The 18165-nt window shown below is 41.0% G+C and overlaps 1 protein-coding gene across 1 annotated transcript in view; it reads right to left on the bottom strand.

The window, feature by feature from the left end:
* Positions 1-18165, bottom strand: part of CDH8 (cadherin 8) — a 231688-nt gene that overhangs the window by 12528 nt on the left and 200995 nt on the right. The window contains exon 10 of the mRNA XM_083625807.1: positions 14037-14154. Coding sequence (XP_083481933.1) covers positions 14037-14154 — 118 coding nt within the window. The remainder of the gene's footprint in view (positions 1-14036; positions 14155-18165) is intronic.

The raw sequence follows: 18165 nt of genomic DNA, 5'->3' as shown, positions 1-18165 counted from the left end.
ATTTCAATTTTATCGATGGAAAAAAATCCATAGAACATCCATAAAAACAAAGGAGGGATCAGATTATTTTGATTCATGTGTGTCCAACTACATTGAGTGGAGAATCAACAATATCTAAAGAACAACAGTACTGCAATCCATAATGTTGTTAATGAAGAGGCATCAACCCAATCAGTGCTATTTTTCTAGAAAAAGAGGTGCTGGAACCCACTCAGCTTTCTGACAGTAACAGCTGTTTGATACGTGAACAGACTTCCAAGAAAGGGGGTAGACTCTCCTTCCTTGGAGAATTTTAAGCAGAGGTTGGATGACCATCTATCATGGATGCATTAGTTAGGATTCCTCCATTGCAGGGGGTTGGACTAGATGACCCTTGGGCCCTTTCTAATTCCACACTTCTATGATTGTATGGCAACACTGACCAGCAGTTATTGCCTGTATCATGGAATGAGCAGGTACATAGATCACCTGGTTAGGTCACTGTCATCTACCCAATGGTGAGGTGTACTATATTCCTGTTATTTTATTTATTTCACAAAATTAATATACCTCATTATTATAGAGAAAACCTTAAAGTAGTTAGAAATTATTTTAACGAATACAAAATCTGCATAGATAAATTAGAATTAGGGTTAATTAGCATCCCCTGTTGGCTCTGGGGATGCTGGAAACAACATGTAGGCATGGTGAATAGGTCGGCACTCCCTCCCCTGTATGCACTGTATTGGATTGGGGAAGAAGATTAATCAAATCTGATTCAAGGTTAATATTGCCTGAATTGTATCTGCACCTCACAAATAGCTTATTACACAAGTCTCACTCTATAACTGTGTCCACTTTTTACGTTTGTCCACTTGAATGCATCACTAAGGTGAAGAACCTATGGTGTGCTTCAGTGATGTACTGCTTTTTTGAACAACAGAAGCGGAAACAAAAAATTAGGCACCCAAACAGATCAGAGAGAAGTACATGTTTTGCAGAGTACTTTAGGTTCAACAAAGCAAAGTCACGCAGATCATGCACGATATTCTTTTTACGAGAAAGATTTTTACATAAGCCTAACAATAAAGACAAAAATGTTCTGTTCAGCCAGAAGGCTTATTAAAATAATCGGTAAATAAATTATGCAGCTTTATGATATTTTGAGGCTGATTTACGATAACCAAGCTGTATGTGTGCAGACACATTCATGGATAATTCAAAGTGATCTGCTTTCCGTGAACATCAAAAATTTGCAGTGTGTGTTCTGGAAACCAAATGAATGGCTGCTATCAAATTTCATATTAGATATCTGTAAGTTGTTGTTGCTTTTAATAAAAGGTCTAAAACCGCAGTTCACCAATCATCCTACACCTCTTACATCATAATATGCCACATGTCAAACCAACATGGCTGTGCAACGTAGATTTAGTGAGCTAGGATGTGACAGCCAGTGCCTCTTTCTGGGAGATTGTTTTATTGGACCTAAATGTCAAATGGTGACAGTTAGTTGCTAAAAAGAATCCAAAGGCTGCCCCCACACCCAGTTTATCTGTCATAGGGGAAATAATAGTTTTAAGCACACAAACTAAACCGATTTATTTCCAGGAAATTGTGATACCCCATTACCTCCATTAAGAGTTCTGAATAGTGAGCACTTATAGGAAATGTTATTCTGCAAGTGTCAGAAGGACCTATTGGACAATGCCTGTGTAATCAGAAGTGACTAACAACAAAACATCTTTCCTGTGTCTCTGCCATTTAAATCATATATATATATATATATATAGAGAGAGAGAGAGAGAGAGAGAGAGAGAGTCTGCTTTTCTTTGGAGGTTGAGTATCTTGGATCTGGGCCACTCAGGCATGACACCATTCACAATGTTCTTTTAAAACAAATTAAAAACAAGGTAGAATGTAAGGAAGGTCATACACTGATATCTGCAGCAATGTTTCCCCTCTCAAAGTATTCAGAGCACAGAAAGGTAAGCTACCTGCCCCCTTTTGTTAACCTGCAACTTCCAAAAAAGGTGAATGGAGGCAAAATTCAAGCAAAATAAGTTTCTTTGAGAACTGTTAGCTCAGTTTTCTAGAATCATAGAACTGTAGAGTCTGAAAGGTCTCCAAAAGCCAACTAGTTCAACCCCCTACAATCCAGGAATAACAGCTAAAGAATCCCTGAGAGATCTGGTTAAAAACTTCTAATGAAGGCGAGTCCACCACCTTTTGAGGTAGTCCATTCCACCTCTGAGCACCTCGTACCATCAGAAAGTTCTCCCTAATTTTTAGTAGGAATCTCCTTTCTTGAGATTCCTTTCCTTAAGATTCAGTTATTAATAACAATAAGCAATTCCTTTTGCAATCCTATGATCTTCCTCTCAGTTCTGGAGAAAAGGTCCACAGATGGATAAGGTCTGCCCTGGCAGCTTCCTTGTAGTCTCCATGAAATACTCCATAACATCCCCATCAGTTGGTGGTGGGGAGGAGGAGAGTGTTGAAGTGATTAAGGGAGGCTCTGAATCTGCAAGATCCGAAGACTTTCTGTTTCCCTAATATGTCCCCAGTAAGAGAAAGAAAAGACACCACAGAAGAAGCTGGTGTAGTTATTTTCTTTCCAACGATACGATACGATATATCTTTATTGTCATTGTCCCTACCTTCAACCCTGGCTGACACTTTGCATCTGGCTATTCTTCCACCATCAGTTTTCCCTCCCCACCCCATTATGCTATCTTTGTCCACATAGGCAGAAAGCAACCTGTGTTGATAACATCACTATAGCAAACATAGGAATCACTCTCCTTCTGCTACGTGACTATGCCAATGCCATTTTATTCATAAATCCATTCCACCACATCTGTGCATGCAATGATGTGTGTGTGTTTGTTTGTGTGTGTACTTCAATAGTATCTTATCACAAAGTAAAACTTTTCTCTCAATGTATGCATCTCTAAATTATTTATTCTACAATATGTATGTATTTATTTATTTTACACATTTTGGTGTTTTCTTTTTGCCAGGGCAGGGGGATTATATCACAAAATTCAGTGATATTTATAATTTGAAAGACATTTACATTCTGATCCTATTATTAGTAACCTTCTATACAATCATTTCAAGGCAATATACAATATCAACCCTCCCCCCCCCAAAAGTCATAAAATTGGAAGCTACATTTAAAACAAAATATAAAGCATGTATTAGTCCGGGTGATTTGAATTAGGTTGCTTCACCTAAACATGTGGGCTAAATGAAATTCTCTATATATGCTAACAAATGTTCTTATAATATACTGCACTTTTCATTTAAAAAAATAATAATTTAATATGAATATATAAAACAAGCATTAGACTTGTCATCTGAATCTTCCCTTCCCCATATTAGAACGTAAAATGGAGTCACCCACTGTTTTATAATATTGACACCACCACAGCTAAATACAAGAGTGTGGAGGGAATACCACAGTAAAGAGCTGGTAATTTTTAACCTTCCACTGCCTCCTTTGGAAAAAAAATGAACTTTAGATAATTGTCTGTATAATTTCCAGTTCTGTTCCTTTCAGAAAATCTGAACTTTAGATAATTGTTTCTTAAGTATTCTGAAACTTTTCTCTGACCTTTAGTCCAAGAGAGTAGTAATCAAGCATATTTTACACGGTCACTTCCAACATAGCTGCAGTTCTACTATTTTTGTGGTCGGGTTTGCTAACTCTTTAGAAGCTGGAAGGGTGGGGATATCCTTTTCCTAGGAGGTCCCTCAGAGCTCTTTCTCTATATCACTATATAAAAGTTACTGGCTTATTAGTAGGTGGGTTCATACCCTCTAACCCCCTGATTTCAGAGGGACATCCCAGATTCACTGAAGCCTTTTTGGCTTCCGTTTCAATCTAGGAATGTATTGCTTTCTGTCTCCAGAAGAGCCACTGATATCGGGGAGGAGGATGAGGCAGCCGAACCTCTCCATGGCTGCCACTGCCAAAGTCCAGCCCCAAGTGAGGAACAGGCTCCAGCAGGAGCTTCCAGAATCACTGCCGCTGTGAGGATGATCTCCCCACAGGGGCTGTCCTCGCCTCCCTCACGTACTGGAGCCCAGCAGAGAGAGGCTGCCCCCGCCCCAGGGTCAGGCCTGACATGGGAGTGGAGCTGTGGCCCGGCAGCTCAGGGCCAGCGCTGAACTTGCACACTTTAGCCCAGCAGAGTAGAGGTGCAGCTGCCACTGCCACTGCTAGGGCCCCTTCGCTCCACTGCCGCTGCCCCCAGGTCAGACCTAGCAGAGTTGGGCCATCACCGAGGAAGTGGCCTCTTGTTGCTGCCACCCCTGGCATGGTGTCCCAGATTCAGGGGCAGTGGCGTAGGGTGGGTTGTCAGCACCCGGGGCAAGGCAAGTAATTTGCGCCCCCTAACCCGTGGATTTGCGCCCCCTAACCCTAACCCCCAGATGTTGCGCCCGGTGCGGCCGGCCCCCCCTGCACCCCCACGCTACGCCACTGTTCAGGGGTCAGAATGTTGGTGGGTATGGGGTTCCTCTTGCTTACTGGGAGGCAGAAGGGAGCCTGGTGCTGTGCAAACACACATGCAGAACCAATCCAACACTTCTTCCTTTGTGCTTGCACTATGACAACCTCTCCACTGTCTTGTTGCTCCCTCTCCTGTTAAGCAAGAGTGTATAATGGTGTATAATGAAGGCGCCAGGCGAACTTCCCTGGGGAGAGCATTCCATAAACCGGGAGCCTCTGCAGAGAAGGCCCGTTCTCATGTTGCCACCTTCCGGACCTCTCGAGGAGGAGGCACATGAAGAAGGGCCTCAGAAGATGATCTCAGGGACTGGTTAGGTTCATATGGGAAGAGGCAGCCCTTGAGGTATTGTGGTCCTGAGCCATTTAAGGCTTTATAGGTCAAAACCAGCACTTTTAATTGGGCCCAGATACAAATTGGTAGCCAGTGCAGTTGGACCAGGACCAGGACAATACGCTCAAACCATCTTCCTCCGGTGAGCAACCTGGCAGCTGAATATTTGACCTACCTACGGAATGCTTTAAAAAATAATTTGTAGTGCTTTATTTGATGATTTAATTTTGCTTGTAAACAGCTTTGAGCTTTCCTTTTTATAAATGAATGAATGAAGTGGTATAGAAATGATTTAGAACAGGCAGAGGCACTCGGCCCTCCAGATGCTTTGGGACTACAGTTCCCATCATTCTTGACCACTGGTCCTGTTAGCTAGGGATGATGGGAGTTGTAGTCCCAAACATCTGGAGGGCCAAGTTTGCCTATGCCTGATTGAGAAAAATAAAATATTTTCAGTATAAATATCTCCAGATTCAGAAGCAGTATAAGGGAGCACCAGGTGAAGGGAAGGTATTATGCATTCAACATTGAGGGATTATTGGATGCATTTGTCTGGCCTAGGTGGACTTTTTAATCTGATTCAGTGGGCTCTTATTTGCTGAGGAATATGATAAATATGAATATAGTAGAATGCAAGGCTTTCTTGAGTATGGGAGGGGGGAATGTCTGGAACTATAAAAATGAGTTTGTCCTTTGCAGGGGAAAAAGCACTTCTGAACACAAAGCATGCTTGAATCATAATATTATTGTGTGAAGTACTCCTTAGAAGAGCATGCAGTTAGGATCCTTGAGATTCTTGATCTGTTTCGCCATTGTTTTGCAGTATAAAAACACACTCTCCAAGAAAATTTCATTGTATAAAATGCCCAACATAGTTGCCAACTCTATCACTAGGGCTAAAACAAGCACACATCTGTCATGAAAGTCAGAGATAAGTGATTATATAGATTGCCAAAGAACTACAGTGTACACAAAGATTTTTATCAGTTACATGGGGACAATGGTAGGCAACCATTTAAATGCCTCTACATTGTACTCCCCCCCACCCCCACTGCCCAGGTTGGATAATAATTTCAGAAGAAGAATGCTGGCCTGCTTTGCAGTACTTCAGATGTAAGCTTTTTGCAGGATATCCACTGATTCATCATGTACTGGACCCCAATGGTTAGCAAAGGAGGAGAAAAATACAGCTGGGCAGGTCACAGAGAAAATAATTCAAATTCTTTCTAGCAAGCCACAGTTGGATAATATCCAGTACAGCAACACTCCAAATCCAGATGAAATGGTTGGCTACTATATATATAATGCAAGAAAGGAAAAGGAATAAAGAATATACAAGATATATTCATTTCATAGGACACCTTCACTTGCTTATAGCACTATATGTTGTATTACAAAACCTGTTCTTAAATCTATTAAAACTGGGGTTATAGTGTTAAATATATTAAAACTGAGGTCATTGTTTGTTTGTTTTACAATTTGATGTGGCAAAATATTTCCCACAAAATACAGAGGTTAATTTGTCATTTGGTGAGATTCACTTATGACTGGAAGTGGCAGTCTAGTGGAATATTTTCCCTTTAAACATTTTAGATTAGAGAGGTTAGGCAGTTGTGTGAACTAGAACCTGAATGCAAAAAGCAACAAGCTGGAAATCCAGAGAGATAGCCATGGACAATTTCTGTTTGAATCCAAAGCTGTGGCTATGGGAGAAACAAGACCCTTAATGCAGCGAACCCCTCTATTGTAGGCTCAGGTTGCATATAAGTGTAAATAAATCTGCAGTCTTGGGACATTGCTAGAGGGGAGTCTCAACCACAACTTAATGGAGAACCCAACCCCCAAAACAGCACTACTGAAGAACAGCCTAAGGATGCCTAAAAGAGGGACAAACAGCTTACCAGATGCCCCTTCCTTGTGAGCTTGATTCATCGGGTTGGCCTTCCCAGTCCAATGAAAACCTTGATGGATTACCTCTGGCTTTTGGCGGAGGAGGGGGGATCTGTCTGGCTGGATGCCTGCATCCTGGGTACAGGAGAGGAGTGAGTGAGGTTTTAGCTAGACAGAACAGACAGTAGGGTGAAATCTTATGCTGGTTTGGTGTGTGCATGTGGTTTGTGGTTTTGGAGAGATAGGCGGAGTAATCCAAATTCCCCTTGGACTGGGTAGGTTGGAATGCCTCCAAACGAGACATACTACAGGCAGGGAGGGGCTGAGCTAGCCTGAAACTCACTGCCATCACCCAATGACTTTGGGCCTGATCTGGGCCAAACTGCTTGCTCCCACCTCCAACTATTACCTCCTTCATCATGTGTAGCAGGGCTGGGGAAGAGATGGTATCTTCACTAATCACAAAAGCCCTGTTGGCAGAGTTAAGGTGGGGAGGGGAGAGAGATTCATATCACAGCCTGATTTGTCTGCATTCAATTGTTGGTCTGAGAAGTGGCCATCTGTTCTGCTTAAAGGAGTTGTAGAATAAACATTTTCTACGAATATCACAAGGAGCAGGCATCTCCTCAAGTGATGTTGCCTATTTGGAACTGTGATCATACCTCTTGCTTCTCTAGATGGAGAGTTGTATGTGTGTGAAGAAACACCTGACACTTGTGTGTCTGGGATATAGCCTACTGTACAATGGGCAAAAAATAGTCTCCATTGTCCCACCCATTTTTCTCCTCTGGCCCTGCCCACTATTGGCAAGCGGCCCTCACAAGGTTGCAGCCCTCTGGCTGGAAAGGGCTTTCTACCCTGTTCTAAAATGTATTTCAAAGCCAATGTATTTCAAAAAGCAGGTGAAACGAATGATTCTTCACATCCCACATACATATCAATGCTACTTAACTCCTCTCACCACTGGCCAGGACTGGCATCAGCACCTGGCATCATTGGACAGTTCTCAGGGCCAAACACCCTGGCAAAGCTCAATATTGTTTTATTTTCTCTGTCCAGCAGCTAAGTCGAGCTGCAACTTTAATTCCTCACAATGCCCCCAATGTAGCATTACTCTAGAGTATTCGTGGGAAATTAAAATGTCAGCTCTGCTGCATTTTGCTACTGTTGACAGTGAAGGCCAGTGGCGAAGGGGCCTCACCAAAGAGTGCCAAGGGGCCCTTCAAACCAACAGCTGGCCAAACTCTTTTGCAGCTCACTGACAAAGCATATTCTCTGCATGCAGGAGGTCCCAGCTTTAATCCTTGTCCTCTCCATTTAAAAGGACCAGGCAGCATGTAATGGCAAACCCGTCTACCTGAAACCCTGGAGAGCCACTGCCAGTCAGAGTAGATAATACAGGACCAGATGTGCCACTGGTCTATTTTCTTATAAAGCAACTTCATACACCTGGGGATCCTGGCGCTTGAATCTGTGGGAAGGCTTGCATTTACAGTGCCTATAATTCATTCGAATAACTGCTGATTGATTCTACCTGTGGTAAAATAAGAGGCTCGTTTGACAAACTGTGTATCACAAGATAAAACTATTCCTATCCACTTCAGACAGTGGGTGGGAAAGGGACTGAATGATTGAAAACTCCCTCATATAAATAAAGCTCCCTACATAGCAAACACTTAACCTAGCCTCTCTGCTAACCTAATTTCTGTGTGCATGAATATTATTTCAGTAGGAAGCATCCAGTCACTCAGCCTAAACTGACACAGTGCTTGAAAAGCTCTACCCATGTGACACCTGCTATGTCTAAATTGGTACAGCCCAAGAACCATTCTACCACCTGATAAGCTGTTTGTCTCAAAAGCCACTGATGTTTGTGTCTAATTTGATGCCTTATGGACACATAAGTGGAATGGAAATTGAAATGGCAATTCTGCATATTTCCTCTCCTTTATGAGAATATTCAGCTCTCCATGGCACAAGGTTGGGGATCCCTGCCAAGATTATGTTAGTATGATAAGGAAGATAATTGAACCTAAAATTCATTCTTACTCACAAAATTGTGGTCACCCAGCTCTCTTACCTAGGCAAAAAAGCAGAGCAGCCAATGAAATCCCTTAGAAATTCAGGAGCATTCACTTTACCCAGGAAATGCAAGCCTTATAAGAAATTTAGTTCACTGCAAACTTAGAAAATTCACACTACTCAAAACAATATGCAAAGAGAAACACAGCTGTCCTTCATTATGCACATTTACAAGTTTGTGATGAAGATCTCAAACTAAAAAATGCATACACAAATGCATATATTAGATAAAAATGTACATAAAATGTATAAAATAGAACTGAAAATGCACTTCTGTACCCTGGCCTTTGACACCTGAAATGTGTTTTCAGGAGCCATTCTATTCCTGTGACTATAATTTAACTGTTTTTAATTTGCTGATGCTGAAGGATGGGTATGCAGGAGTATACTGCAACCTGTTCTTCTTCTTATTATTATCATCATCATTTGTTGTTGTTGTATTTTTCACATGGCAGATCAAAAGAATTTACAATGTTTTAAGCAAAAACCAAACATGTAAATGCATTAAAACCAGCATTAAAGAAAAATAACCCAAAAGATTGTTCTTTTTTAAAAAAGGATACCAAAGTTAAAACATCCTGCACATGCAAAAATGCCACAAATAATCAAAAGCCAAATGCCTGATGAAAAAAAGCATGTTTTTGCCTGGTGCAATGACAGTGCCAGGCAAGTTGGGATAGAGCATTCCAGAAATGCACAGCCACCACAGAAAAGGCTTATTCTCATGTTGCCATCCTCTAGACTTCCCATGGAGGAGGTACACTAAAAATAGCCTCAGATGAAGATTGCAGAGTCCAGGTTGGTTCATATTGAAAGAGGCGGCCCTGTGCCACATAAGACCTCAGAGGTCAAAATCAGAGTATCTCATAGAACATGCATGCATGTGAACACCCAGCCACCCACACCCACACCCTAGACACCAGGGATGAATTCCAGTGTCTGCAGGGCCACAGGCTCCACAGATGTTAAAATAAAATGTGTGTGTGTGTTTGTGTGTATTCTACAATAAGGAAGTTAGTGTTCTTAAAAAAATAAAATCATTCAACATTAATTTGAAGTGAAATAGAAATTATAACCCAGGAACCAAGGAGCTGTTTTACGGACAAGGGTATCCTTCAATATGTGTGCATCAAAACCCATTAGAAACATAATGATGATTAAGAAAAGGACAGCATACCATTCTGCAAGCAGGCTTTGACATTGCTCTTCCAGAAAAAAAGGTTACTTCCTTAATGCAGTACAATTAGTCACACAAAAATAGCATTGCACATATTTGTTGCAGGATATAAACAATTATAGAGGTCTGTGTTCCTGTGCCATTCTGCAAACAACTTTGGTTGGGATGAGGAGGAAACCTCAGAAGGGCAACAGATTGGAGGGGGAAGGTTAATAAGTGGTATGGACTGCTCACAAAGCTCAAAGAGAAATTCAAATGACTTGCATGTTCTGTCACACTAGCTTGCTGTTTCTAGACACTTACATGGAAGTTAAATTCCACTGATTTCAGTATAATGTAGAATGTAGGGTTCCAACTAAATTCAACTCAGAGCAGAACCCACTGAAATTAATGAACAAAAGTTAATCATGTCCTTTAACATCAATGGGACTACTTTGAGTAGAACTAACTAACTGAGCAGAATTAGTATGGTCAACAACCTTCTATGATTCAAAGTATCATAGAAGGTGGAACAGATATTGATACTTTTTGATTCTTGAAATCTAGAGTATCAGCAACAGATTACTGCCTGGTATGTATATGAAGGCCTCCATTAAGGAAGAGGCCAGCAATAGCCAATGTGGCTATTGCAGATGTTGTTTGACTCGCATCAGCCTCAGTAAACATGACTAAAGCTCAGGGACAATAGGAGTTGTCATTCAACAACACATTGACTGAAGATTGCTCTTACCATCACATGATTTCTCCCAGTCTTCAAATTAGCTGGTGTCTTGCCTACAGGGCTTCAGAGAATCCTGCACGTATTTGAAGACTGGTTTCATGTCACTGCCACCTCCCTGCCCCACAAAAAACCCTCTCTTCCACAGATTATCCATGTCCATTTCCTTGAACTTTTCCTTATATGCCTTGTTTTCCATACCCGTGACCATCTTTATTTCCCTCCTCTGAACCTATTCCAGTATGTCTATGTCTTTACATGCAGGAAACTGGTCCCATTCCTCCAGATGAGGTCTGACTAGTGGTAAGTGGGTGAGGGGATGGAGCTATTCATGTGATTTTTTTTTAAAAAAAAACAATGGTTCTAGAATTTGTTTGTTTGCTTTGGTTTTATTTATTGCATTTATAATTGTATCCCAGTTTTCCTCCAAGGAGCTCAAGGTGGCATACATAGTTTTCCTCCGCCCCATTTTATCCTCACAGCAAGCCTGTGGGGGTAGGTTAGACTGAGAGGCAGTTAATGGCCCAAGGTCACCCAGTGAGCATCTTGGCCAAGTGGGGAATTTGAACCCTGGTCTGCCTGGTTCTAGGGCGACATTCTAACCACAACACCCAACTGCAAGTTGCCTTAGCCAATTTTGCAGCTACATCAAATAGCTGACTCACCTTCTTATGATAAACTACAGCCCCTGCAACTAAGCCAAGGTGTTTCCCATTCTGTACTGGTGCATTTGATTCACCCTTAAATATGTGACTCATGATAAAATGTTGCCTTTCAAAGCAAAAATGTTGCTCCCCTGATTATGAGGGGGTGGGGAAGACACATCCTGATGGTACAAGACTGGGCCATTTTGCTGGCAAAATCTTTAGCTTTGCCCCATATTAGTCCACATTCTTCCATTTTAAAAATAAATGCCGTTTTTTTGCCAAGGCTAGTCCCACTCGATGTAGATCCACTGAAATTAATGGACATGGGCAACTTAAGTGCATTAATTTCAATAGATTTACTCTGAGTAGGGCTTAGTTGGATACAACCTAATAATTTTGAACAAATAAATAAAAGAGCAGACCTTGACTGAAAACATTGACTGAGAATCTTGCCTCATGAAACCTTTTTGCCCTCCCTGCTTTCCTCTCTTCACCCTCCCCTCCAATCCAGTGAAATCTGAAATGGTGCTTTGGAGGCAGAGTGAAGATTCAGCAAGTCAGCTGCACATCAGCACACATGCAACGCACGAGGCATCCATGGATATGCACTGCTTAAGGGACTTAAGTGCAGCTGGCGACTGTATCAATCAAACCAATGAAGAGCAGTCCCTAATGTGACAATCCACACATTCAGAAAATTATCTTTCAAGACTGTTTACTGTTCATTTGCTGCCTGACCTTCAAGTAAATCTGTGTGCCAGGAAATGAGGCCAGGGTAAATTTTATAACTCAATGACAGTAGAAAAGGGATCCAAATTTGTCTTCTTCCTTCCACGGTGTGAATGAAATGACAATTCTAGAGTGTGACAGGATTAAAGTGTGCCCTTCCTTTTCAAATGGCAATGCTAAGGTAAGTTGTCCTTCAAACTTTGCTGACCTAACAACTTTATTGCCCCCCTCCCTTTTTTAGTACATGCTTGATACTAATTCTCCTTTACTCAAGCTGGCTTTGCGTCAAGATAGGTTTCTATTTGAGGAGTCACTGAGTCCTTTGACTCAGTGTTACTCAATGTTAGTCATATTCAGAGTAACCCACCTAAGGGACCTAAGTTAGTCATGTCTATTATTTTCAATGGGTCTGTTTATTTAGTTCATAAAATTTACACGCTGCTTGGTTGTTAAGAGCATCAAATTGGTATACAAAAAAAGATAAAACAATGAAATTATCCATAAGAAGAATGAACAAGAATAATTTAAGACTTTTGTAAAGTTAAACTAACAATAGATTGAAAACAGATTAAATCTTGCATCAGCTTTCTGAAAATTTGTGTAGCCTTGTCCAAACGAAAATGTTTTTAGCAGGCACTGAAAAGAATACATTGAAGGCGCTTGTCTGATATCAATTGATAGGGAGTTCTAAACTGTAGGTGCTGCCACACTAAAATATCAAGTTCTTACAAATGCGGAACAGGTATTGTGTAGTACTTGTAACTGTGTCAGTACCATTGACTGAAGTGGTTGATTGGGGATATATGTGGTAAAGGGAAATGAGAAAGGGAAAGGGAAAAGCCAAGTGTGTCTCCCTGGGAAGAGCATCCCACGGGCAGGGAGCTACTGCTTGAAAGGGCTATGTTCATATTGCCACCTTCCAGGCCTCCTGTGGAGGAAGCACAAGGAAAAGGACCTCAGACAATGATCACAGGGTCCAGGTCAGTTCATGTGGTGAGGGGTGGTCCTAGAGGTATTTGAATCCTGAACTGCACAAGACTTTATACATTAAAAGCAGCACTTTGAATTGATAAGCACACAATTTCAATATCATAACATAGTACATATTTTTCATTGTTATTCCGTTCCTTATTTACTTCTAGAGGCCCAAATGCCAAGCTGTTATATGTCCAGCCTAATCACAAATTTCTACACCTTCCATTTTAGAGTGAAAGCTCAACAGTAGCTTATATAAAACTACTTATTCAATGAAGAAAGAAAATGGCTATGCACACCTATGTGTTCCTTCCTTTTCCACTATCACTCAGAATATAAAAGACCCCTACATATGTTCAGGGCTTTTTTCCAGCAGGAATTCACCAGAATTCAGTTCCAGCACCTTTCAGGTGGGTGCCATTGCCATTATAAGAAAACAAGGGAGGCATTCCTGGTGAGTTCTGGCACCTCTTTTCCTAGAAAAAATAGCACTGTATATGCTGTTGTATATATACATAGACTTCTTTGTGACACATTCCAAACACACAAACAGTGACTTCCTCTATGCATTTTTAAAAAAATGTTCTTGTAACATAAAAATTCAGAAGGAGTGGAATGGAGAACAGACCTAACCAACAGAACAGAGAAGGAACAGAACAGGGGAAATATGCTGATCCGTACTTGACGTTAACAAAAAAAATCAATACACTAGATATTTCCAGCACTTCAGAATTAGCCACAATCCAATTAGAAGATAAATCTGTCCTAGGAAGTTTTAAATTCCTTGGTGACTACCGTATCTTAAAATCATTCTAACCCAAGTTGTGACTTTCAGCACCAGTCCCAGACATTTTGAAAAAGACTGAAGCCCAATTCTCATTTGTGAAGAGAAAGAGACATTTGCAAAATAAACAGAACAAAGCAAGCAGAAAGAAATAAAACATGGCACATGACACTCTGTTGTGTTATATTTATGCATTATATATATTTACCTTGATTTTTCTCAATTGTGAAATTTGGATTGTTGGTCATTTCCTGTGGAAGGTTGTAAACAAAATAGTGTCCATTTTTAGGATCATCTTTGTCAATGGCTCTCATCGTATGAATGACCTACAACAGGATAAAGAAAACAAAAAGTTTTATCTAAATCAAAATCAGTTCACAGGTTTGACTTAACTGCACATAGAAAGGGGGGAAAGTTATGGCTGCAATCCTACATCCAATTACCTGGAAGTGAGCCCTATTAAGCTCAAGGAGACTTATTTCTGAGTAAATATTTATAGGACTGTTTTGTAAGTTTAAATCAGTCACTTCCGAGTAAATTAATTGAGGGGGATGTGAACTAAGTTTGTTGGACATAGTTCCCACTGAAATCAATGGCACAAGTAATGACTAACTTGCCCCATTAATTTCAATGAGAATTAAATCCAGCTAAAATAATTAGTCTGGATCCAACCCATGATAAAACTAGACTTATCTAGGATTGCCAACTTTACAAGCCTTTGCTCCTGTACCTTCTTACAGCAGCTTTTTCAGCAGATGTTAGCAAGAGATCATTGCCAAAGCTAAGCACTTTTTAAATTCTCTTGATTTCGGGTAGGGGGAGGGGATAAGCATATAATTCACTTCCTGCAAAATTAAGTCAACCATAACAGCCCTGTGCTAACCATTTTTTCTGCAGTCGGATATATCTGTTTTTATGTCTCTGTGTTTTTATGTTTGTACATATTTTATGGGCTAATAGCCGTAAATAAATAAATAAATAAAATTTGCATCATAGTAATTCCCATTGGTTTCAATGGGCCTCAATTTGGAGCAAGTATGATGGAGCCTGCAGCCTAAAAGTGTGTAACTTGAGCTGTGTTGTGCCCCGCATTAATCGCTAAGAAGCTCCAGGTGTTCCCTGTTCAGCAATTCTGCAACAGTGAGTGTGTTGGATGAGTAGTTGCTATTAGCTTCACTGTTTATTAACGTTGTGTCCTTTGACAGGTGTTAAATTAGCACAGCGAAGGTAGGAAGATTGTGTTCTCACCAATTACTGCTGTTGTGAATAATTTCTCAGCTTATTTCATATATTGTTTTGTCCTTGCATAGAAATGCCAAAGGCTATAACTGCTTGCATTCTGTGACATTTTGGCTCCAGTGTTATCTACCTAACTAGCCATGCACCCACTTTCCAATGCTCATCGCATCTCAGTATGAAAATTAATCTGGAAACTATCTGAGAACAATCCAGAGGATTTTGGGAAAACATAGCCTGCATCTTTAATAAGAGACATTTGAGGCAGGCAGGTGTAGGCTGTCTTCAGGGCAGACTGAGGTTAGTGGGACAGTGCCCCATTGGCCTAATGAACCAGCCTCCACTGATCTATGGTGCTATGCCTTAGACGCTTGCTTAAAACTTTCTCTTTCATGCCCACTTCCAGCTTCACCACATCTTGCGTTTGTCTGAAGAAGTACTTTTTGTGTGTCTGTCCTGATTCTACTGTCGGCCGATTTAATGGAAGGGCTCCATTTGCTGTATTATGAGGGAGGGAGAAATGTATCTTTTACTTGCTCCCTAGCATGCACAATTTTACAAAACCTCTATCATGCCATCTCCCCAACTTAATCTTCCTAAGATTAAGGCAAGATTAGGCTGAGTAACTGAGTAGACGGAGTCTTATTAAATGTAATGCTTGAATCTCCTGAATCTCTGTTATAAGCTTCCATTAAAATCTTCCACCAAACTTACACGAGAAGTTGCAATTCTCACTCATCTTCACATTTGCTTTTTCTTTTACTAACTCTCTTCAACACGGCTGCTTTCCTCCAAGTTATGTGGGATGTCATATGAAATAGTGTTGGGTGTGTGTGTGCCAAGTTTGTTGTTTCAGATACTCAAGTCAAGAAATTAAGACTTCAGGTTCCCATAGCAACCTTCACCTCACCTTTATGCACATGCAATGCATACAGTGAAGCATTTTACCACATATACAAATATGATGTCATGCAGGCATCTGCAAGTGTTCCTGCTATGTGGGCTCTGGCAAAGGCCCAAGACCTTTTTGGTGCCCTGTTCTTCTTCTTCTTCTTCTTCTTCTTCTTCTTCTTCTTCTTCTTCTTCTTCTTTTGCTGTGCTAAAGGTAAGTCATATTTATCTCTTTCTCTGTGTGCTGAACGACTGCTTAATGAATGACCATTATTATAGTAACTCCTTGGCACTTTGCAGCATGGAGATTACAGCACAAGAGAATGAAAGGGAGGGGGGCATTCGTGATTGACCTGTCATTATAATGTTTTCCACAATTTATTGCTTTCAGTATATGCAGCACTGTGAATTGCCAGAACAATCTGCATAAGCAAAAAGTGTGCCTTGGTGGTGGTGAGGTGATGGTCTGAAGAATAACATTTGAAGAAACAGTCATCACATTATTGTTCTTTCACATTGTTGTACATTGCCTTGATCTTTCTTTTCATATAATGAAGAAAAAGAGTCTGGATTGGAGTCGGCAGTACAGTGGTACCTCGGGTTAAGTACTTAATTCGTTCTGGAGGTCCGTTCTTAACCTGAAGCACCACTTTAGCTAATGGGGCCTCCTGCTGCTGCCGCGCCGCCAGAACATGATTTCTGTTCACATCCTGAAGCAAAGTTCTTAACCTGTGGCACTATTTCTGGGTTAGCTGAGTCTGTAACCTGAAGCATATGTAACCTGAGGTACCACTGTATTAGTTTCTCTTCTGAAAACCCTGCACCAAATTGTCACTAGTCATTATTTAAACAGAGATAGTTTTATGATTTACTGTGGTTTTTGTGTTGTAGATTGTAAGATGCCTTGAGTTTCTGTGAAAAATATATAGGGTATTTTTGCTTCTCGCATATGCCCACTTGACCTCTTCAGACACTATTACTGTTGCCATATAATACTCCTGCAGTTATAAGAAATTGTTCTTTTAGTGTGGCAGCATCTACACTTTGGAACTCCCTGCCAATTCAAGTCAGGAATGCACCTACATTGTATTCTTTTTGAGGTGTGCTTAAAATATTTTTGATCAGGCAAGCCTATTCAGAAACATCAGTGTTGAAAAATCTTCTTCTTTTTTTTTACTTTTAGGTAGGTAGCCATGTTGGTCTGACGCAGTCGAAATAAAAATAAATAAAAAATTATCCAGTAGCACCTTATAGACCAACTAAGTTTGTTCAGGTATAAGCTTTTGCGTGCATGCATCTGAAGAAGGTATCTGAAGAAGTGTGCATGCACACGAAAGCTTATACCAGAACAAACTTAGTTGACCTATAATAATAATAATAGTAATTTATTATTTGCACCCCGCCCACCTGGCTGGGTTTCCCCAGCCACTCTGGGCGGCTTCCACAAAGACCAAAAATACACTAAAATGTGATGCATTAAAAACTTCCCTGAACAGGGCTGCCTTAAGATGTCTTCTGAATGTCAGGTAGTTGTTTATCGCTTTGACATCTGATGGGAGGGCGTTCCACAGGGCGGGCGCCACTACCAAGAAGGCCCTCTGCCTGGTTCCCTGTAGCTTTGCTTCTCACAATGAGGGAACCACCAGAAGGCCCTCGGCGCTGGACCTCAGCGTCTGGGCAGAACGATGGGGGTGGAGACGCTCCTTCAGGTATATAGGACCGAGGCTGTTTAGGGCTTTAAAGGTCAACACCAACACTTTGAATTGTGCTCGGAAACGTACTGGGAGCCAATGTAGGTCTTTCAAGACCGGTGTTACGTGGTCTCGGCGGCTGCCCCAGTCATCAGTCTAGCTGCCACATTCTGGATTAGTTGTAATTTCCGGGTCACCTTCAAAGGTAGCCCCACATAGAGCGCATTGCAGTAGTCCAAGCGGGAGATAACTAGAGCATGCACCACTCTGGCGAGACAGTCCGCGGGCAGGTAGGGTCTCAGCCTGCGTACCAGGTGGAGTTGGTAGACACCTGCCCTGGATACAGAATTGACCTGCACCTCCATGGACAGATGTGAGTCCAAAATGACTAATAATAATAATTTATAAGGTGCTGCTAGACAATATTTATTTATTTATTTGTTTATTTATTTATTTATTGTTAATTTAAATTCTCTTTAAATCTTTTAACTGTTTTAACTCTGTTTTTATCATTTTTAT

Source organism: Podarcis filfolensis (genome assembly GCF_964270895.1).
Source record: "Podarcis filfolensis genome assembly, chromosome: 8".
Lineage (NCBI taxonomy): Eukaryota > Metazoa > Chordata > Lepidosauria > Squamata > Lacertidae > Podarcis > Podarcis filfolensis.
Note: the sequence above shows the minus strand (reverse complement) of the source record. Positions and strands in the feature narration are given on the sequence as shown.